Source organism: Macaca mulatta, chromosome 13 (genome assembly GCF_049350105.2).
Source record: "Macaca mulatta isolate MMU2019108-1 chromosome 13, T2T-MMU8v2.0, whole genome shotgun sequence".
NCBI classification, from domain to species: Eukaryota; Metazoa; Chordata; class Mammalia; order Primates; family Cercopithecidae; genus Macaca; species Macaca mulatta.
In genome coordinates, this window is record NC_133418.1 from 80603266 (window position 1) to 80626523 (window position 23258).

At 36.5% G+C, this 23258-nt stretch overlaps 1 protein-coding gene across 3 annotated transcripts in view; it reads right to left on the reverse strand.

Moving 5' to 3' along the window:
• PPM1B (protein phosphatase, Mg2+/Mn2+ dependent 1B) overlaps positions 1 to 23258 on the reverse strand; it is an 88935-nt gene that overhangs the window by 8904 nt on the left and 56773 nt on the right. The window contains exons 4-6 of one of the 3 annotated variants that reach the window (XM_015112224.3): positions 18619 to 18730; positions 18167 to 18224; positions 3201 to 4942 (exon numbers count right to left, since the gene is read on the reverse strand). In XM_015112224.3, the coding sequence (XP_014967710.1) occupies positions 4913 to 4942; positions 18167 to 18224; positions 18619 to 18730 (200 nt within the window). In that variant the 3' untranslated portion in view covers positions 3201 to 4912. Of the gene's footprint in view, positions 1 to 3200; positions 4943 to 6280; positions 6828 to 18166; positions 18225 to 18618; positions 18731 to 23258 lie in introns of those variants that run through there. The other 2 variants (NM_001266202.1, XM_015112222.3) reach the window with 2 other exon arrangements.

A 23258-nucleotide genomic window follows, 5' to 3' on the forward strand; every position in this document is an offset into this window, starting at 1 on the left:
CATACACAAATCATCAAAACAATGGGCAAACACAAACACTTGTTTAGCATTTTCTTTAGGGTTCACAAAATAACTCCCAAAGTTGAATAGAAAAAAACTTAAAAGCAATTTAGCATAAAAACAAGAGTGCAAATTGTTATAATGCCCATTATGAACTAAAAGCAAGTAACTTCATTTAAGTGCATTTTCTAATACAGAATTTAAAAAGTAACTTCAGAATTGCTTTGAAATTAAATCATCCCTTGAATTCATCTTAACAATTATGTCAGCATTTGACTATTTTACATATACAATGGATTTTTTGCACAACTAGGAATTTTCTAATATGTGAAAAACATCACAATTTGCTATTTTTCACTAAATACTGTTTAGCTTCTCAAAACGTGTTCCACAAGAAATCTTACCACGTTTTCCCTTAATACTTATACCAGATGAACTTCAAAACACAAATGAAGACAATTTGGAAGAGGAAATGTCAGTGTGAGATGTCATTTAAAAAATATAACCTTAAATTCAAGACAAGGAAGAATAATATTTGGCCAGCAAAAGATATTTGATGGACATGTTCAGGTTAATTTCAAGTATTGAAGTTGGATAAAGACTCGGGCACCATATATTGCTCTGGTTTGTGCATTTTCCAAGGTTTCGGAAAATATATCAGGCAGTTTGAAAAGTAAACTAATGAGGCTGTAATTCCTGACTCAAATGTAAGGCTAATATGATTACAGAAACATTTTTTTCCCCAACTAACACTATTTCTCCTGTTATTAAAAACCATTTTAAAGCCTAGATAGAAAGAATGACAACTGGCAAGGCAGTGCCATTATTTTCATATAGGGAGACCAGTTCATTATAACTTTTTTTGAGACGGGTTCTCCCTCTGTCGCCCAGGCTGGAGTGCAGTGGCACGATCTTGGCTCACTGCAACCTCCACTTCCCAGGTTCAAGCGATTCTCCTGCCTCCAGCTCCCGACTAGCTGGGACTACAGGTACGCAGCACCACACCAAGCTACTTTTTGTATTTTTTTTTTTTTTTTAAGTAGAGACAGGTTTCACCATTTTAGCCAGGCTGATTTTGAACCGTTGACCTCAAGTGATCTGCCCGCCTTGGCCTGCCAAAGTGCTGGGATTACAGGTGTGAGCCACTGCGCCTGGCCTTCATTATAATTTTTTTCAGTGACAATGCAACTCCCAATGGATTTCTACTTTAGCATTAAGAAATATGACTCTTGGTGGTAAATTCTATTCAGGTTAATAAACTAACGGTGAAGCAGCTTGGAAGCATTTGTTGCTTAGATTGTTTATTCCTTCACAATGTTATTTTAAAATTTAAGATAATTTTTTCAATATAAAAGGGACATATATTTAAAATTCGAGATGGAGTCTTGCTGTTGCCCAGGCTGCTGTGCAGTGGCTGGATCACAGCTCACTGCAGCCTTGAACTCCTGAATTCAAGCAATCCTCCTGCCTCAGTTTCCCAAGTAGCTGGGACTATAGGCATGTGACACCATGCTAGAGTACTTAAAATTTGTGTGTGTGTAGAAACCAGGTCTTGCTGTATTGCCCAGGTGAGTCTTAAACTCCTGGCCTCAAGCATTCCTCCTGCTTTAGCCTCTGGGATTACAGGCACAAGCTACCACAACATTCAGCTAAGTGGTCTTTTCTTTTCTGAGACGGAGTTTCGCTCTTGTTGCCCAGGCTGGAGTGCAATGGCACGATCTCATCTCACTGCAACCTCTGTCACCTGGGTTCAAGCAATTCTTCTGCCTCAGCCTCCCGAGTAGCTGGGATTATAGGCATGCACCACCACGCCTGGCTCATTTTGTATTTTTAGTAGAGACAGGGTTTCTCCATGTTGGTCAGGCTGGTCTCAAACTCCTGAGCTCAGGTATCTGCCTGCCTCAGCCTCCCAAACTGCTGGGATTACAGACATGAGCCACCATGCCCACCCTTAACAAAAAACTTTAATCACTGCAGAATAATGGATTCGTATTTAGAAGAACTGCATAATTCAGTGAACCAGTATTTTCCAAATGACCAATTCATGATGTGACAAAATCATGCATAGCCAGAAGGTCCATTAAAAATGCAAGACAGACCCAGTGGATTTTAACATAACAAACTAAGAAAAGTCCTCTAATAAACTTTCCGATTTCACATTGCAACCAACCTTCAAGAAACTATCGGTTGTCAAGTTTTGATATCTACAATTATCTGAAGTTACTAAAATACTCCTGTTTTCCAACTACCTATCTGTGTGAGGCCAGGTTTCTTCATATACTTCAACCATCGGGCCGCACCACACTGTAGCAGACTGAACGCAGAAGCACAAACAAGAATTCAGCCCAATATTAAAGGCTCACAAAAATGAAAACTGGTCCTTCTTTTTACACTGCATTTTTGTATCTTAACTTATAAGACAATTATTTTTCATAAAATAGTTTATGTTAACATGTAATCATTTTATTTAACAAATTAAAACAGTGTGTATAATTTCTCAGTTTTAATTTCTAATATAGTAAATATCAATAGTACCCACAAAAGCAAAAGTTCATTGGAATATACAATTTGTAAGAGTATAAATGGGTCCTGAGACCAAAATACTTGAGAATACCCAGGCTAGGAAATTCAGATGAGTAAACACTGAACATCGGTTTTTCTTTTACTAACTCATACATTATTTCTATTTCAAGCACCAGTAACCCCCAATGAAAAAGGTTTGTTTTTTTTTTTTTTTTTTTGAGACGGAGTCTCGCCCTGTCCCCAGGCTGGAGTGCAGTGGCGCGATCGTGGCTCACTGCAACCTCTGCCTCCTGGGTTCAAGCAATTCTCCCGCCTCAGCCTCCCGAGTAGCTGGGATTACAGGCACACACCACCACGCCCAGCTAATTTTTGTATTTTTAGTGGACATGGGGTTTCACCATGTTGGCCAGGACGGTCTCGATCTCTTGACCTTGTGATCCACCCGCCTTGGCCTCCCAAAGTGCTACGATTACAGGCGAGAGCCAACGCACCCGGCCAAAGGCAAGTATTTCAAAAAGGAGTATAAATATTTCTGGAGTAGAGAAGGGGTTAATATTGTCCTGTAGAGTTTGGATAATTCCTATTTGGAATTAAATTTTCACAAGTATGCCAACCACATAAGAAGTTTAAAATAACATTAAAAACTGAATCATACCAAATAGTAATATGTCACACTGTTTTTATCAATTCTTTATTTAGGTAACAAGTTGGTTATGTTCACTGCATTGTATGAAACATCACAATATCATACTGGAAAGTACTATCAGTACAGGGTTGGATCAGAGTGGACAGTTTGAACAATAAACCATTTTGCATTCTTCATTCCCTATCTTTTAACAACCCCCCAAACCCAGTAAAGGGACAAACAGCTTTTCACATCATCATGTAAAGCACTTTAACTTACAAGGCTAAAATCTAAAGAATAAATAAAATATATTGTGGCAATAATTCCTTTTAAACCAAAAATCAGGTGCACAATAAATCAAATGATCAGGAAAGCTGTCTGTATTTAAACGTGTGGCTCTCCAGAAACAGCTTCAGGAAAATGTTACAGAAAATACCATGAATTCCATTTCACACAGGACCAGATGATGACTCATTTTAACTATACACAAGGGCAATTACATCCTGCTGAAACACAATTTAAACATATAGGAAAATGTTTACAAAGCATCCACAACATGTAAACCATGTACAAATGGATACATTCATTACTTCTCCTAACCCAGTAACTTCTTTCAGATAAATACTTTACTCTTCATATTCAGCATTAATTGAATTTAATACATGCAAAACTCAGAAGAATTCAAGGTTACTGTAAAAATAGAATTAAACTAATAAATCTTCAAGTACCTTATGTGACAGCCACTCTGTACCGTGCCCAATGTTATAAAATGAAAGGTTACTGAACCCATGAAAATATCTCTGTAATATTTCCTTAGATCTAAAATAGATAATTTTAAATGTATTTATAGTAATTTCAATGTGATATTCTGAGCTTTTAAAATAACATAAATGATTAAAAATACCAAATTACACAAAACTCGTATCTTAAAAGCTGAAAAAATTAAAACTATAGAAACCCACATGTAAAACAAAAATCACAATTTACATTATAAAGACAAATCTCATCTTTAAAAAATTTCCAACAGTGAAATGTCAAAGCAAATTATAAATAGCCATAAATTAATCCATTTGGTTTCAAAAGATTTTCTAGGGAGAGTTGAAGGATGCAGTAGATACATGCATAAAATTTGTAAGGGTTTATAATATTATTCCCAAATACACTTTATCTTGAAGCAAGGCAACATTACAATTTGGACATTATTGGAGAACCCAGTTTGGTAATACAGGTAAGATTGGAAAAAAATTAAATAACAATCAATAATAAATACATATCCTATAGAAATTGCTCAAATGAAATTCCAAGCCACAGAGCTGCAAAAGGCTTCCAACTTGGTGAACTGAAAAAAGGAACATATCATACAATTCTTTACTCTTACATGCTTACATGTTGTGTGTTTTGTTTAAAGAAAAAAACATAATGTATTTTCAGAGTATAGCTAACTATATTTCCCATGCACCTCAGGCACATTGTTGATTTGTGGTGAAATAACTCCACTGGTTTCTAGGGCCAAAAGTTCAATACAGATGTAATGAGTATGCCTGAGGTTGGCAAAAAATACTGTAGTACAGGCAATGCTACAAGTGGCAACTGTCAGAAAACACAAATATGAACAAATGATGGGAAATGCTAATGATTTTCTGCTCATATCACAAAACGTTGGGAATCCACAAGAATATTTTCCCCTTGTATTGAAGAAAATTGTGATTAAAAGTTTTTTCCCCCAATTTTCAGAATCAAAAGCATTTTAGAAGGTTTTTAAGGCTACCATGGGTCTTCTAGATCTCCAGCACCCTACAGGAAGAGAAAAGGAAGAATATTATTATTTACCTATACCACTTCCAGACTGGATTGAATTTCAAAAGAAAACAAAATTGATGAACAAGTTACCTTCCTTTCTTTGTCTGAAAAGGGTACTTTTACAGAGAGATGTTGTGTATTGTATATTGTGTGTGTACACGTGTATCTAATATAGATAGATAACTGGGTTGGGTTATTTTCCTCCCCTCTCCATCAAATGCCTTCCTTTCTCAAAGCACTTAAGAATATTCTGGCATTGGAAAAATACATCAAAACATCAGCTATAACATCCAAAGATTCCAAAGTTTCAATTTATGGTAACTTAAAGCAACTTCAGACACATGATATAAATATAAACGTAAAGAAGAAAAGTTAATGTTCTACAGTCATAAAAAATTTTTTAAAATATTTCCCCCATGTGAATAATCTATAATTTAAAAATCCCTTTAAACAAAAACTCTCACCTGCCACTATTTTAAAAACAGCCCATAATTATTCCATTTATTAATAACTAATAAAAATTTGTAACAAAATGGACAATTCTGCAATCTTTAAAATGCTCACTGTGGCAATTTTCTCACATGTCTATGTGTGCCCATAATCTCCAAAGATTAATATTTTGTACCACAAAAGATGGATAAGAAAAAGAATAGATTTAAGTATGTAACACATATATTTTAACATTAAACTTCTTTCCTTTTTATTAATGAAAAAAGGTAAGCCAAAAGTGTTCTAAATGTTATATAAATACAAATGAATTTCTAATGGGTATTCTTCCAATATACCAAACTTGGTTGTTTTTAAAAAATTAATTCAAAAATAAGTACAACATGCATAGATTATTCCACATCACATGCTTTATTTGGACTTAAACACTTATAATTTCATTCTAAACACTTGGTTGACATACATTTTGATGTGTGTAGTTAGGCTATACAGAATATACAAACCAAAGCTGTATGAATAATACATAGGTTTTTCAAAAGTTATGTTTCATAAAGAATACAGAGAAAGGAAAAATAGCCACACATCCAGTATCTCACAACTTCTAAAAATAAAACTACAGAGATGTAAAATATAAACAAATCAAACAACACACAAATTATTATCCTTGAAAGAAAAATTACAGGCCAGCATCAGCCATTCTTTGAAGAACTAAAATTATTAAAGAAAACATAAATTTATTACAAAGCTAACTATGAGTGTACTAATAGGTAAAATAATATGAAGCAGTATAATTCTACATTAACAAGTTTTTCCATAATATAGTGTAATCTCTCTAATCAAAATTTCTAATCCTATCTAGTATTAACTACTGACTGTAATTCATAATTGGTATCCTAATTTCTGGCATACAATGTGAAATGACATATAATTTCATTAATATAAATAGTCAATTTTACACTATCTCATAAAGGTGTATGCAAAGGCCTTTTTAAAAAACAAGGCTATCTGAATATAATAAAACTAGTTTTCCAAGATTCAAATAACAAAACGGTTATATAAATGCATACATTACACTTCCTAAGTTAAAAACCATCAAAGATCACAAAAATATTACCAAAAAGAAAAGTCATATTTTTTCACCACTCATCTTTGTCCCTGCATCTTCATTAGAGCTGTCTAATTCAGCAAGACCACTTTCTGATTCAGTATGGCTTTCCTGCATTGTCACTGGGTTTCCAGCATCACTGTTCGAAGAAGTAGCTGTGGCAGCTGGTTCAGCAGGGCTTTCTTCTCCCTCTACTTTAGCTAGCCTGTAACTAGTCAGCATCTCCTCCAGAAGTTGTCGGTAGTTTCCCCTATGATTAATTCTCATTTGCCTGAGAGCTTCCACCAATTTTCCCTGTGATCCACTTTCCTCTGCTTCCTCGGAGGCCTTTTTTTAAGATTCAAGACCCCAGTGTCAGTAGACAAACTAGGATATCACATGTATTTCATAACACATTACAGCAAAATACTAATTTCTCTACTGAAAAGTAATATAGTCTAAGCATGAGAACATTTTATTAAATATCGATTCTTACCTGTATCAATAAAAACTTCCAATTATAATATCTCAAGTCATTTTAAGCAAATTACCATTAACTAGTTTATGTCTTATTTCACAGTCATTTAAAATTTAATCTGAAATTTACTCAGCTTTTATAATTCAACAGCAACACAAGCATTTCCTAAAACTGACTTCCTTAAAAAAAAAAACAATAATTGGCTATACGATTTAGTACAAAAGAAAATTAATGTTTAAAGCAGTAGGAAAAGGACAGAAAAGCAAGCCATCAGAACAATTTCTTCATCATTTCTGCTAAATGATAAGTAGGAAATACAAAACATAAAACTATATAGATTTAAACAGATCTTTGAAAGACTTTAGAGTTTTCACGGATAAAAATTGTATTTACTTTTTGCCCTTATTTTGATAAAAACATCTCTAGATAAAAATAAATTAAGTATTTTAAGTATGAATAATAAACTACTCAATCCTTTCATATTTTAGTAAATGTTGGAAAATCTACAGGTTTCTACAATAGTAATTACTTTAATACTGTACAGAACAAGCTCTAATCATCCAAGCTGATCACAGTTAAGCTGACAGACTAAAATCAAGATACCCTTACATTATGTGCCTCTTGATATGATGCATTATACAGTCATGTCCTGTATTCGTGCCAAAAAATGTTTAGAATGAATCTAATAATGCTAATTCCCAGTTTACAGGGAAAAAGTGAATAGAGGATCAAGTTATAGCACAACATGAGAAAACAATCATATGAATTCAGAATGCAGAATGTACTATAAAAAACTGGCTCAGGCTCTTCAAAGTCAGTGTCAAGGGGAAAAAAACAGCTGAGGGGCTTGATGATTAAAGACTTGTTTAATGTGCTTGACTGATAAACTTGATTAGACTGGGATTCAAAATAACAATTACAATAGTCATTCTGGGGACAACTAGGGAAATTTAAACTTGATATTCGATATTATAAAATTTATTATTTTATACACCTACAATGTACCCACAAAAATTACAAATAAATTTTTAAAAAATTAATTTTCTTAGGTATAATAATGGTATTATGGTTATATAGAAAAAAGTCTTCATTCTTTTTTTGTGAGATGGAGTTTCACTCTTGTTGCCCAGGCTGGAGGGCAATGGCGTGATCTTGGCTCACCGCAACCTCCACCTTGCAGATTTAAGTGATTCTCCTGCCTCAGCCTCCCGAGTAGCTGGGATTACAAGCAGGTGCCACCACGCCCAGCTAATTTTGTATTTTTAGTAGAGATGGGGTTTCTCCATATTGGTCAGGCTGGTCTTGAACTCCCGACCTCAGGTGATTCGCCTGCCTTGGCCTCCCAAAGTAGTGGGATTACAGGTGTGAGCTACTGCGCCTGGTTGAAACATGTCTTCATTCTTAAGAGCTGCATGCTTAAATGTTTACAGGTAAAATATGATGTCTGCAATTTGCTCTCAAAGGGTTCAGTCAAAAAAAGAAAAAAAACAATAGATACAGAAAGAAAAACAAAGCAACTATGGCAAAATGTTAAGTTGTTGAATCTAGATAGACAATGTACAGCTGTTCCAACATATCATATCCCCTTTTTTAATACATTTGGAAGTTTTCATCTTAAAATAAAATACAAAATAGGTTATTGATGCAGTTGATCTGACACAAACTCTTAACCTTCTTTAGAGACACTATACTACACTTTTAGAACAAAGATAACACTAATAAAGCCACATAATAAATGGCAATGTTTTATTAGAAAAATGAGAGCAGATGAATGTTATTTTTTAAAAAGTTGTCCCCATTGGCCAGGAGCAGTGACTCATGTCCGCAATTTCACCACTTTGGGAGACAGGGGTAGGAGGATTGCTTGAGGTCAGGAGTTCTAGGCCAGCCTGGGCAACACAGTGAGACCCTATCTCTACAAAAAATGTTTAAAAGGAGCACGCCCATAGTCCCAGCTACTCTGGGAACTGAGGTGATAGGTTGAGCTAAGTCGAGGAGGTTGAAGCTTCAGTGACCCATGATCATGCCACTGAACTCCAGTCTGGATGACAGAGTGAGACCCTCTTAAAAAAGAACAAAAAAACAAATGAGTGCTTGTTAGGCTGAGGTGGGTGGATCATGACGTCAGGAGTTCAAGACCAGCCTGGCCAAGATAGTGAAACCCTGCCTCTACTAAAAATACAAAAAATTAGCAGCACGCGGTGGCAGGTTCCTGTAATACCAGCTACTCGGGAGGCTGAGGTAGGAGAATCGCTTGAATTCGGAGGGCGGAGGTTGCAGTGAGCCAAGATCACACCACTGCACTCCAGCCTGGGCGACAGAATGAGACTATCTCAACAACAACAACAACAACAACAACAAAGTGCTTGTTTTCTTGCCTCAGACATGTGGCGGGGTGGGGAGGGGGGAACGGGGCGGGGAAGTGTCCTCATGGCAAAAAATGAGATGATACTGGGCCGGGCACGGTAGCTCATGCCTGTAATCACAGCACTTTGGGAGGCCGAGGTGGGTGGATCACCTGAGGTCAGGAGTTTGAGACCAGCCTCGCTAACATGGTGAAACCCCATCTCTACTAAAAATACAAAAATTAGCTAGGCATGGTGTGTGCACCCATAATCTCAGCCACTCGGGAGGGTGAGGCAGGAGAATCGCTTGAACTCGGGAGGTGGAGGAAGTTGCGGTGAGCCAAGATCACACCCACTGCACTCCAGTCTAGGCATCTCCCAAAAAAAAAAGAGATGATACTGTGTATCGCCCATGTTTTTTGGGTACATATACGTCTGTGTATCTGTTCATGTTAGCATATGTAAAAATACCTGAAAAGAAAGGAAATACAGCAATACAATGATAATGGGCAGGGAGTTCAGATACTTTATTTTCTTTGAATTTTCCAATTTTGCACAACAAGCATATTAGCTGTCTTTTAATTTGCAAAATTTATTATGTGGACTTAAAACATGTTTCCCTAAATAAAGTTTCTCAGCCAGGGCTGGTGGCTCATGCCTGTAATCCCAGCACTTTGGGAGGCCAAGGTGAAAGGATCACTTGAGCCCAGGAGTTTGAGATTAGCCTGGGCAACATAGGGAGACCCCGTCTCTACAAAACAAAAATTTTAAAAATTAGGTGTGGCAACACACACCTCTGGTCCCAGCTACTTGGGAAGCTAAGGTGGGAGGATCACTTGAGCCCAGGAGGTTGAGATTACAGTGAGCCATGTTCATGCCTCTACACTCCAGCCTGGGCAATGGAGGAAGACTCTGTCATTCATTCATTCATTCATTAATAAATAAATAAATACAAAGTTTCCCATTTCAATCTATTCAGGAAGCGTTGAGATGGAACAATGTGATAAGTATAATGATAAACCTGTCAGTCTTTAAGAGGAAATGTTCTACTTTATGGTATATCACAAAGACTTTTTAATGCAGGGCCTACAACCCTCTCCCCCAGAAAACCCCCAAACCAAAAAAAAAAAAAAAAAAAAGAAAAAAACAAAGGATAAAAACCTACCATTTTATTTTTAAAACATTACAGGACATTAAAACAAAATCTGCTTCAAAGACTTACACATAGAAGTGATTATCAACCCTTGTTCCACATTGGAATTACCTGTGGAGCTTTTAAAATTGCATACACGTCAAAGTTCTATTTCAAAATACACAGATTCAGTGGATTTGGGTTGTTCTTTTAAAGCCTGACAGGCAATTTGGATATACAGCCAGGGTTGAAAATCACTGATGTAGACTAAATGGCGTAACTCTATTTGGAGGTGGACTTATTAATAAGGTTGGATGAAAGGTTGTTCTATTTGTCGTATTTGGGTCAGTTTTGGCAAGTTCAACATATAAAGTACCTCTCACTTTCCAACTGACACTTTCATTATTAATCACCTGTATTTCTGTGAATTGCCATAGCAGTGATAGTTTGGGAAGGGAAGTTGCTTTTTAAAAGACATACTAGGTCAGGCACGGTGGCTGACCTGAGGTCTGTAATCCCAGCATTTTGGGAGGCCGAGGCGGGCAGACCACGAGGTCAGGAGATCGAGACCATCCTTGTTAAACACGGTGAAACCCTGTTTCTACTAAAAATCAAAAAATTAGCCGGACATGGTGGCAGGCCCCTGTCGTCCCAGCTACTTGGGAGGCTGAGGCAGGAGAACGGCGTGAACCCAGGAGGTACGTAGCTTGCAGTGAGCTGAGATTGTGCCACTGCACTCCAGCCTGGGTGACAGAGTGAGACTCCAACTCAAAAAAAAAAAGGCATACTAAAACTAAACCATGGCCAGGCATGGTGCCTCATACCTGTAATCCCAGTACTTTTGGAGGCCGAGGCAGGTGGATCACTTTAGTTCAGGAGTTCGAGACTAGCCTGATCAACATGGTGAAACCCGTCTCAACTAAAAATACAAAAATTAGCTAAGAGCTGTACTTCAGCCTAGGTGACAGGGTGAGACTTGGTCTCAAAAAATGAAAAATAAAAAAATTAAAAGCAAAAGAAAACCAAACCAATAAATCAAGTAGAGATGGATTTGCAATGCTGACATTACAGAATCACTAAATTGAGAAGAACTTTAGCTAATGACCACACTTAAAAGTCATTTTATCTTATGGCAAATTGCACTTTCTCATCACTCTGGATAGACAATAGAGGACTGAAATCTCTTCCCCAGCCATTACATTTGATTTTTCCAAACACTGTTACATAACTCTCTCATGGGCTTTCATTAATATTAGAAGAGAAACCTATTATCTAGGTTCCTGTACTTTCTCTATCTGAACTCATACAATTGATATAGCACACCTATTTTTACACATCTATTATAGCTATTAACTCTACCTTGCAACGGTTCACAAGACTCTCCACTTAGACTGCAAACTCTTTGAGAGTAAAGACAATTTCATATTCCATTCTATGTCCTCCTATCATCTAGGGAAGGAAAAATAATATTTGTGCTAAGAACTTTACATACATAATCTTACTGAATCCTCACAGGTACCCTACAAAGTAAGAACTCCAGTTATTTTTATAAGTGAGGAAACTAAGGCTCAGAGAGATTTAAGTTATTTGTCAGAGTGACAATCTTAGTAAGTGGCAGAGCTCTGATTTGTGCACAGGTATAATTAAGATCAATGTCTAGCTTTATGCTCTGTTGAATACACTATGGCGAGTAACATTTTTTGCATATGAAGTACCTCATATAGGTAAGACTCTTACTAAAGAAATATTGGTGAATTATAGAACACCACAGGTTATTTCATATTGAACTTTATATTTCCTTAATATAGTAAAACTAATAATATCATAGAACTCTAGTTATATTGATTAAACTATCATATCAGATGGGATGTTTACAATTATTCTGTAAAGTAAATTGAAGGCAATTACTGAAATGAGAATTTAGGACATCTCCCATCCACCCTAGGTTTTAAGGTTTTACTATCAGCTAGACTAACACAGCTTAAAAATCAAATCTCTCATAATGAAAATACTAACTCACACCAAATAAGACACAGAAATTAGATAAATCAAGCAGAGTGTAGTAATAAGAGGGGGAAGGAAGGTAATCTAAGCACATTTAAAAAAATAAAGTTTAACCAGCTAATATTTATTTGCAGCAATTATTTATCTCTTGAAACACAGCTCTCATAACTAAAATTCTTTTTTTTGATACGGAGTCTCGCCCTGTCACCCAGCCTGGAGTGCAGTGGCGTGATTTTGGCTCACTGCAAGCTCCGCCTCCTGGGTTCACGCCATTCTCCTGCCTCAGCCTCCCGAGTAGCTGGGACTACAGGTGCCCGCCACCACACCTGGCTAATTTTTTGTATTTTTAGTAGAGGCAGGGTTTCACCGTGTTAGCCAGGATGGTCTCGATCTCCTGACCTCGTGATCTGCCCGCCTCGGCCTCCCAAAGTGTTGGGATTATAGGCGTGAGCCACTGCACCTGGCCCATAACCAAAATTCTTAAAATGACTACTTATAACAGTAGAGAAAAAGTAAACACTAGTAAAAATATTTCTTGTGGAGTCCTATGCGCTGCTTGTCAGACAAAAAAATTTTAAAACTAAAAATTCTCGAATATGACAAAATGTGATACAATTGATAATGAATGAAGATTCTAATAAATTAGATGTTACTTGAAGAATCATGTCAAATTTAATGAATAATTTTAGACAGTGTCGGTCAAGACCACACAGCTAAGTGTTATATCAATCATACCCTAAAAACATAGTGACTAATGTTAGTGCATTTTCAAACAGTATAGGTCTTCTCTATGGCAATGCTTTGACAAGTGAATAAAAAGTAAACATGAAAAAACTAATATTCACATAGTTCTAAAAACTGTGATATAAAAATCTAAAAGCAGTTATGGGTATTGCATTTATCTGTTTGAAGTAAAACAGAAAAATGCATGCAAAATTTAATAAAGTAAAAACAATACAGAGATTCTTTTGGGCTCAAAAAGAGACTAATCTGTCCTGTTTTTTTCTCCCCTTCTCTAAGATCAAAATGCCTTAAACCATTTTTGGATTAAGATAAATATGTGTATTTAAATGAAAAATAACTGACAAGGAATTGGGCTTGACTGCTTCAACAACTTTATAAAATATTTACCATTAAAAACAGATTATCTTGTGGTTGGGTGCAGTGGCTCATGTCTGTAATCCCAGAACTTTGGGAGGCTGAGGTAGGAAGGTAACTTGAGCTCAGGAGTTCAAGACTAGCCCTGGCAATGAAGCGAGACCCTGTCCCTATAAAAAATACAAAAAATTAGCCAAGTGTGGTGCTGTGTGCCTGTAATCCCAGCTACTCTGGAGGCTGAGCTGGGAGGATCGCTTGAGCCTGGGAGGTTGAGGCTGCAGTGAGCCATGATGGTGCCATAGCACTCCAGCTTGGGACAAAGAACGAGATCCTGTCTCAATCAATAAAACAGAGTATCTTAAGACTATTAAACATATTTACGAAAGAATGGGAAATGATTTTTCCTGGATGGTAGACAAAGGTGGGGTACAGACATACATAATCTCTAACTACCTTAAAAAGGCCACATGGAATAATGTAAAGAGAACAGGTTTTGGAGTCAGCCTAATTCAAATTCTGGCTGCATGATTTATTTAGCTTTGTGACCTGTGCAAGCTACCTCATCTCTGTAAGTCTCATCTGTAAAAGAAAGGTACTGAGACGATTACCTATGACTCTGTGTGTGTATAAATAAGGGGCTTGGCACAAGTAGGAGCTGGGTAAATACAGGTCACCCCCCTGTGCAACTTTACCCTTGGAAAATTACCAACTTATGCAACTACTTGATCAGTGGCATACTAATTCAAAAGCATTATGAGTCTTTTTCAAGGGAAGAACGTTTTGCATGAAAATATAAAACGCTATAAATACAGACTTTCATACCAATTAGTAACCTCAAATTAATTTTTAAATATATGACTTAAGGACAGCCTTAAGCAAATTACTAGAAATGAATAAATACAAATATTTCCTATTCAAAAAATATTTACTGAGCTTTCACAGTATGCCAGGATTGTTGTAAGCGCTTGGACTACAGACATAAATGAATCAGATAAAGTCCCAGATCTCACAAAATTTATATTCTAGTTATAAAACACAAACTAGCATTTTAGAAAAAGGGAAGGAGTGTGACCCCAGAGCCCTGTCTAATATAAACACAACTTGCAACAAAATGTAGTTTTGCTTTTGCTGGAGATTTTCCAAAAGATTTCTGGGGATTCGTGCATCCCTAGACTAAGAATCCCTGCTAGACTCTTTGTTACAAATTTGCATTTTAAAAGTTGGGAAAATACCACAATATTGCTTGCGGTAAGAAGATGGAACACATTCTTAAAAGTTAGTTTAGTATGGAACACAGACTAAAAAACAAATTTAGTAAACAAGAAGTTTCCCCTAAATAGTAACCTTTCTGAATGTATATTAAAATTACTTAATTTCTGACTTTGCTTTCTGAAAAATATTTATTTAAAAGATTTGTCTTAATTATAAGAAAAATGAATGAATCCCTATTTCTAGTGGTACTACTTATAATCATTTACAACAGAACAATTCTCTCCGATATAAAGCAGACATTTCAGGAGCCTAAAAAAACCCTCCGATTTAACTCTGGCTAGAATTCTTTGTTTAAATATCTAAACAAAAATAATTTTTGTTATTTAAAAAACACTTAATTTTTATAATACCTTCCAACTTTCTCCTCTTCTGTAATTCTACCATACTTTCATCTTTCTGACCCCGCAAGTTAATATCCAGCTCCTGGCGACATCATCCACACTGCTAAGAAGCATTTATGGAGCACCTCTGTGGCTAGCTTTTTGCTACAGTGGGTCAAGTTAAGAGCTGAGAATGTAATCACATGTCTGTATTTTCTTCATTCCTTCTCCTTCTGCGGTATTTTTCAGCACATTTCTGCTACTTGCAATTATAGTTCAACATTTTTCTAAGTTAGTGATTATTGTGAAAGGCATATATTTCCCCATTTAGAATTCTAGGCTGCAAAGTCAGTTTTCATAGTAAACAAGGGAAGTTCCTTTAATCCATATATCTATGTAATGATAATAAGTTTACAGTTACCATTTGGTCTCTGTAATTATTTCACAACTACCTGACTGCCTGCATCTCTTTAATACGGTGAATGTTTCTAACAGATTAAAATACCACAGATTTTTCTTGAGTCTATCATTCTTATGCTCCAAACATAAGGTGGTTCATTACCCTAAAATGATGTTCAAAAGGCTGGTCTCTTAGCAAATACCTCTGCAACCTAAATTCTTATTTTTCACCACAGCAGTTCTCTGCTTTAGCCAAAAAAGATGTCCTTTGTTTTGAAGACAGCTTATACTTTGTCCATGCCTCTCCAGTCCACTTGAAAGATCATCATCCTCATGTCATTTCTACCATTCAAATCATTCTTCAAATCCTATCTTTTCTCTAAGCTGACTTTCCCCCTACTTAGCTGAACTTTCACAGCAATCACTGTCCAATTCACATGGCAATGGTCACATTCTGGATTTTGTCATTTATTTGTTACTAAGCTATGTGAAATATTTTGATCATTTAAGGTGTGTTTATAACTACAGTGTAAGCTGCACTGAGCACACAAGTGGGGTCATGTCTTATGTTTTCTAGTCTTCTCCCTCTGTGAATCCACTATATGACACACTGTCAGTATTTGATCTGCTGATATTAACAGAACATTTATGTATGAAGGTAATTAAGTACATATATCCCATTTCTATAGCCAAATAACAATCTATTTAAGGTAAGGTTTATATATTGAGCATTTCCTCCTAGTTTCATAGTTCCGTTGCCTATTTACTCCCTGTTTATGTAGCTACTATGTGTAATCATTTTTTCTTTTTAAAAAATTTAGGTTACCCTTGGTATATGTTAAACAGAAAACCTTGTTTGGAGTAAAAACAGACTATTTTCTTGAGGGACCCCAAAATCCAGCAAGGTATATATATATGTTTTTTAAGATTACACACGAGGGTTGTACTTTGAAACATCTGAGGAAATGGGAGTACTTCTACGGCTAATAATGAATCAATAACTGTCTTCTGAGGGCTTATTTCCTCTAATCAAGGTAGTAGATGCCCTGTAGAATCTATAATGTAGCTGAAAAGGAAAGATTCTCTTCTCTCAACCTTCCAAATTACCACCATCCTTTTAGTCATGTCAACATCCTACACTCATTTCTTTGAGGGTTCTCTGATGGATCACATAAAATATTTGTATTTTTAAATTAATTTTCACAGCTTTGGGTCAATTCTTTTTTTTTTTTTTTCTTTGAGACGGAGTTTTGCTCTTGTTGCCCAGGCTGGAGTGCAATGGAATGATCGCAGCTCACCACAACCTCCGCCTCCCGGGTTCAAGCAATTCTCCCGCCTCAGACTCCCAAGTAGCTGGGATTACAGGCATGCGCCACCATGCCCGGCTAATTTTGTATGTTCAGTAGAGACGGGGTTTCTCCATGTTGGTCAGGCTGATCTCAAACTCCTGACCTCAGGTGATCCGCCCGCCTCGGCCTCCCAAAGTGCTGGGATTACAGGCGTGAGCCACCATGCCCGGCCTTGGGTACAATTCTTAATACTTTGAGGTACCTGCCACAAAAAAAAACTCAGAATTACTGCACTAGACCAAGATATAAATTATAATTAGCAATATATAGCATCACTTTTATATGACTCCCTAAAATTATATTAATTGTTAAATTTTCCTTTTTGCCAGGATACTTTTACTGTTAAGGAAAAGAAACTATATTATATTGCTATGAAATAATGAATCCTAGCAAATAATACAACTGAGATGATATATGATTTCTAGCCAATGGATACTGTCTCTCTCAATCTGCCAAGAGGAGCTGGAGACTGGAGGGGGGCTCTTGCTCCCAATCAGTTTCGTTTCTAAGTTTGGCTCCCTTAAAGCTTTGAAGCACATATATTAAAAATTAAGTAATTTATTTTTAGACATAAAAACTTGAAAACCCAAGAGAAAAATACTTATTTGAACTCACTTGGATTAAAAAAAAAAAAAAAAAAGAGACTTCTGTCTCATGGTAATAGTACTAAAACAAAATAAAACAACATAGAGCAGCAGCTGGCAGCTCGCTGACATTTTGAAGGAAAGCAAAATAAAAGGTAAGGGCATAGAGTCTTGCTCTGATGAAGTACAGCAAGGCACAACAGAAACGGTTATCTCAGCTCAACGCTCATATACCCATAACACAACAATAATATTAGAAAAAAACTATCCTCGGGTATTCCAAGTGGGTATACAGGGGTACTGAAAGGTCTGGTCATAAAATAATAACTCACTCACTATCGCTAACTTCTGGTGATGGCAGCAGCCTGCTGGAGGAGAAATTGAGATATTTAAAAGAGCATTCTTGCCTCAAAATTAAGGTTTAAAGGAGAAGAAGGAAAAGCAGACATATAGAGAATAAAGACAGCGCAAATAAAAAAGGTCATTTGATGCCCAGAAAGTGACAACAAAGCTATCCACAAAACAAAATTTTATCTCTACCTTCAATACATTTTCTTAAACTTTAACTGACACCTTAAAATGAAAAGCAGTAGTAATTTACTACAGACTATAATTTATTATAGACTTCATTAATGTAAATGTACTCATATTTAGTATTTATATTATGAAATTACTTCAAATGCTTATGAAATAAAATAAAACTTACCCCATCACTTTCTCTATGTGGATTCAGTCTACTATAAACAGCTTCAATTACATTGCGCCTAAAAAAAAATCATGCTTTAGTTTTATTAGATTACATAGAATTTTAAGCTTGTGAATATCTCAATATTTCATCCTGACTACACTAAAAAAGTAACTGCTACACTCTATACTTGTCAAGAACATACTTTCTACACTTTACTCTCAGAATCTGATTTTGCACAATCCATTTGTACTCATTAGCAAGGAAAGAAGGACCTTCATACTCAGAGTATGATAGATTTTTTAAAAAATCGTTTTTGGATGAAGTTTTAAGAGTTCTTCTCTAGCATAAGAAACACTAACCCATTTCACCTCTAGATAATTGATGTACTTCTGATTTAAGTTTCCTTACCCCAAATTATTTAATTACTAATTATAAACGAACTCAAAATTAGCTCTTTTTGTTCTACTTACTTGCCAGCAAGACCTCCCCCAGGAGGCAAATTTGGGATATTTTCTGCAGACAAGATGCGCATGACATGGGCAAGATCAGGCATTCCTTCCTCGCCAGACTTCTCCATAATCTCTGTAGGTTTTTAAAAAAAGTTCCTAAATTAATGTGATAAGCCAGTACTCACCAAGAAGTGAAACAAGAATACTATTTGGTAGTACCTATTTTAAAATATATTAAAAAAAATTATCATTAGCACACAAAAAATTTTTTAAAAGTAATACAAGAAGCTACTTATTGACTGAAACATTGTCATGCAGGGAAAAAAAGGAAAACACAGTTATTTGCACATATATGTTCATTCCAGCATTATTCATAAAAGCAAAAACTGGAACAAACTAAATGTTCAGCAACAAGAGGACAGTTAAAAAAAACTTTGGTGTAGCCATTGAGTGAAATGGTCTATAATCACTAAAAATTACGTAATAGGTGTCTCGATGAATACAGAAACAGCTATACGGAAAAATACTTCTGATCTAATATTAAAAATAATATAAAAGTTATGAATGCCATTACTAAAGGATAACAAAAGTTTAGCTGGATAAGAATTGTAAGAAAAAGGGGAGAAATTAAAAATAATTTTTACAGGTTGTTACTTACCTGAAATAGTTACATTCTACAGCATTTTTTTTTTTTGAGACAGACTTTCACTCTTGTTGCCCAGGTTGGAGTGCAATGGTGCGATCTTGGCTCACCGCAACCTCTGCCTCCTGGGTTCAAGCGATTCTCCTGCCTCAGTCTCCCAAGTAGCTGGGATTACAGGCCATGTGCCACCACGCCTGGCTAATTTTGTATTTTTAGTAGAGACAGGGTTTCTCCACGTTGGTAAGGCTGGTCTCGAACTCCCAACCTCAAGTGATCCGCCCGCCTCGGCCTCCCAAAGTGCTGGGATTACAGGCGTGAGCCACCGCACCCAGCCCAGGCCTTACTTTTAAAACAAAAAAAGGCAGTGTCTTCAGCAGCCCTTGAGATACAAAATCCAAACTGTTTTACCATGACTCACAAGACCCTTACATTGACTTTAACATTTCCTACCGAGTAGCTAGGATTACAGGCAGGTCTAAGTTTTCTACCTTAAGTCTGTGTCTTATAGTATAAGGCTTCTCAACATCAACAGCACTGACATTTTACACCAGACAATTTTTTTGTTGTGGAGGCTGTCCTGTGCGCTGTGGAGTATCAAGCAGCATCCCTGGCCATTCACTAGATGCCAGTGGCACCCCCTCAGCTATGACACCAAAACTGTCTCCAGGCATTTTCACACTCCTCTACTCTAGTCCAATTTACCACTACCATGTATTAACGCTTAATTTCTAATTGGTATTTTGCCTTCTCTTTTCCCCTTTATACAATCTCTTCTCCATACAGCAACTAAGAGAGATCATTTGGAAAAAAAGAACAAATCACTCTTGTACTCAAAATCTTCCAATGAATTCCCACCACAAGTCAAATAAAGTCCAAAGTCCTCACTTTGGTCTACAGAACCCTACATGATATGCCTCCTACAAACCTCTTAATCTTCCTCTAGTTTTCTACTGGCTCATTCTAACCCAGCTACACTCACTAAGAACATTCCCTCCTAGTCTTTGCTGTTCTCATTTCCTGGAATGTTCTTCCCTCAGATATTCTCTCTCCATGCAGGTCTCTGCTCAAATGTCCTTCCTCACAGAGACATTCCTAACCAATATTCCTTGCTGCTTTCTGCTTACTCTATTTCTCTATTAAAAAAATAGGTTTTTACTAGAATACAAATTCCATGAGATTTCTTTTTCTGCTATATTCTCAGTGACACGTGTTCAATAAACACTGAGTAAATCTATATGTAGAAAGCAATCATTAAATATACAATTCATCAATTTAGGTGAACTATTTCCTGTTTATTTTAGTATTATTCCTTTCCTACCTGACCAGTCATCACTAAAAGCATATACACAGATTTACCAAGTTACCACAAAATTTAAAGTCATATTACATGATTTAAAACCCCAGAAGAAACACAATCCTCCTGAAGAACACTGCTTTATAAATAAAAAGTTACTTTTTTTTTTTTTTAAGACATGTTCTTCCTCTGTGGCCCAGGCTGGAGTGCAGTGGTGCCATCACAGCTCACTGTAACACCAAACTCCTAGAACTCAAGCGATCCTCCTGTTTCAGTCTTCCAGCAGCTGGAACTACAGGCGTGCACCAACATGCCCAGCTATTTTTTAAAACTTTTTTGTAGGTCTATGATGACCAGGCTGGTCTTGAACTCCTAGTCTCAAGCAATCCTTCTGTCTCGGCATCCCAAGGATTATAGGTGTAGCTACTGTGAAGTTACATTTTAAGTACCAACTTAATTTGTAGTGGCTGCCGAGCTAACAATTTTGTTTCCTGATTAATAATAACTATTTGCTACAGGCCCTAGAGATCATATAACATATTTGTTATCTCTCCTATATAATATATACTTTGGAAAGTTACAAACTATGCAAAAGAAAATTAATATTATTAACTCATGTTAAACTGAATTGACCACACCTTTAAGAAATTAAAATGTGGCTATTACAGAAGCTAAGAGTTCATACAAGTTACAGTTTGCTGAGGACTTACATGCTAGGCACCATAATAGGTGCTTAATAAACAAAATTCTCATTTATTTTGACAAAAACTCTTTCCTTGGACCAAACCTTCAGCAAGACTCTTGAGTTCTTTCTGACTAAGAGACCTTTGGGCTCCCTCTCTGTGCTTGTAGAAACCAGGCTGACTGAGAATCCTGCTCAGTCAGTTTACTGAAAACCCCCACATACTTGGTATATGACCACTCTGGATATTTCAGCCTGGCCTGCCATCCTATCAAGTCAGTTTAGCCAGAAACCCCTTCCTTATGTTGATGCTTTCTCTTAGTAATAATTTTTCACCCACTGACACTCCCTTCCAGCACTCAGCTCCTTTGTTATAAATTCCACTTATCTTTATGGAACCCCAAGTTGAGTTTAATTGCTTTCTGTCACTGCAAGATTCTATCATAGTGGTCCCTATATCTACTGCCATGGCCCCCCTGAAAAAAATATCTGCCTTACCATCTTTAACAATTGTCATCAATAAGCTTTTTCTGCAACAATCTATTAAAAAAAAAAAAAAACTCTATGGGGCCAGGTGTGGTGGCTCAAGCCTGTAATCCCAGCACTTTGGGTGACCAAGGTGGGTGGATCACAAGGTCAGGAAATCGAGACCATCCTGGCTAACACGGTGAAACCCTGTCTCTACTAAAAATACAAAAAGAAATTAGCCGGGTGTGGTGGCGGGCACCTGTAGTCCCAGCTACTTAGGAGGCTGAGGCAGGAGAATGGTGTGAACTCGGGAGGTGAAGCTTACAGTGAGCCGAGATCGCACCACTGCATTCCAGCCTGGGGGACACAGCGAGACTATGTATCAAAAAAAAAAAAACAAAAAAACAAAAAGAACCCTCTATGGTTGGTGTTTTTATCTTTAGTTTCCAATAACGAACTGGAGCCTTGAGGGGTTAAGCAAGTTGGATAAGATCACATAACAGGCAGCTGACCAAACTTGAGAGTTCTTCCTAAAATAAAAACTACCTGGTTTCTTTATGAATGAGGAAGAAGGAAACTAAGAGAATTCCTCCCATCTTCTGATAAACTATAGTCAGCAATCTACAACCCCAATGTACTACAATTTATCATTAAACATTAACTCCTATAAAAATAGCTCCTCTTAATAATATTATCAATAGGAATATGACCGTATCTGACATAATCTTCAATGTGTTCTTACATGTTTCTCACGTTTCCATCACCCTCAAAGCAGGACTCACTGAGACTCAAAAGCACTGAGACCTAAAAACAAGATTCATTTAGGGCTGAGGAAATTGTAGGCCCACAAAAAACTTTAAGCACATTGTTTAGGGTGCATAGCTAGATAGTTGTAGAGACAGAAAAGCTAAATCCCCATTCTCCAAATTTGCAAAAGACTCTCCTTGGTTTTATACTTTTAATTGTAATTATATATTAGAAATCACAGATCTTCACAGTTCAAAACTCTCACCAATTACTGTGGCCTATTATATACAAAATGACTCACAACAGGCCAAATTCAACAAGCCCATTACACCATCATCGTAAGTTATATCACTCAAATGTATTTTCTCCCCAAAAAGAAAAAAAAAAATCAAAACATAAAAGTGTTAGGAGAAAATACAGGTAACTACATAACCTTGAGTGGAAGAGCTTGGTATGATATCAAAGTTCTCCCGCAAAGAAAAGAAAAAAGACTGACAATCTAACTTTATAAAAAGTAATTTCATATCTTAAAAACAGCATATATAAAATCAAAAGGTTATATTAAGATTATGATACTTAGCTTCTCAGGGTTGAAAGTAAAAAAGAAAAGGGCCTTAAGACTGAAAAATACATTCTCAATTTATCAGGGTAACCACTAAATTTTTTTTTTAACTAAATGGAATTTTTTTTTTTTTTTTTTTTTCAGACAGAGTCTTGCTCTGTCGCCCAGCCTGGAGTGTGCAGTGGCACGATATCGGCTCACTGCAAGCCCCACCTCCCAGGTTCATGCCATTCTCCTGCCTCAGCCTCCCAAGTAGCTGGGACTA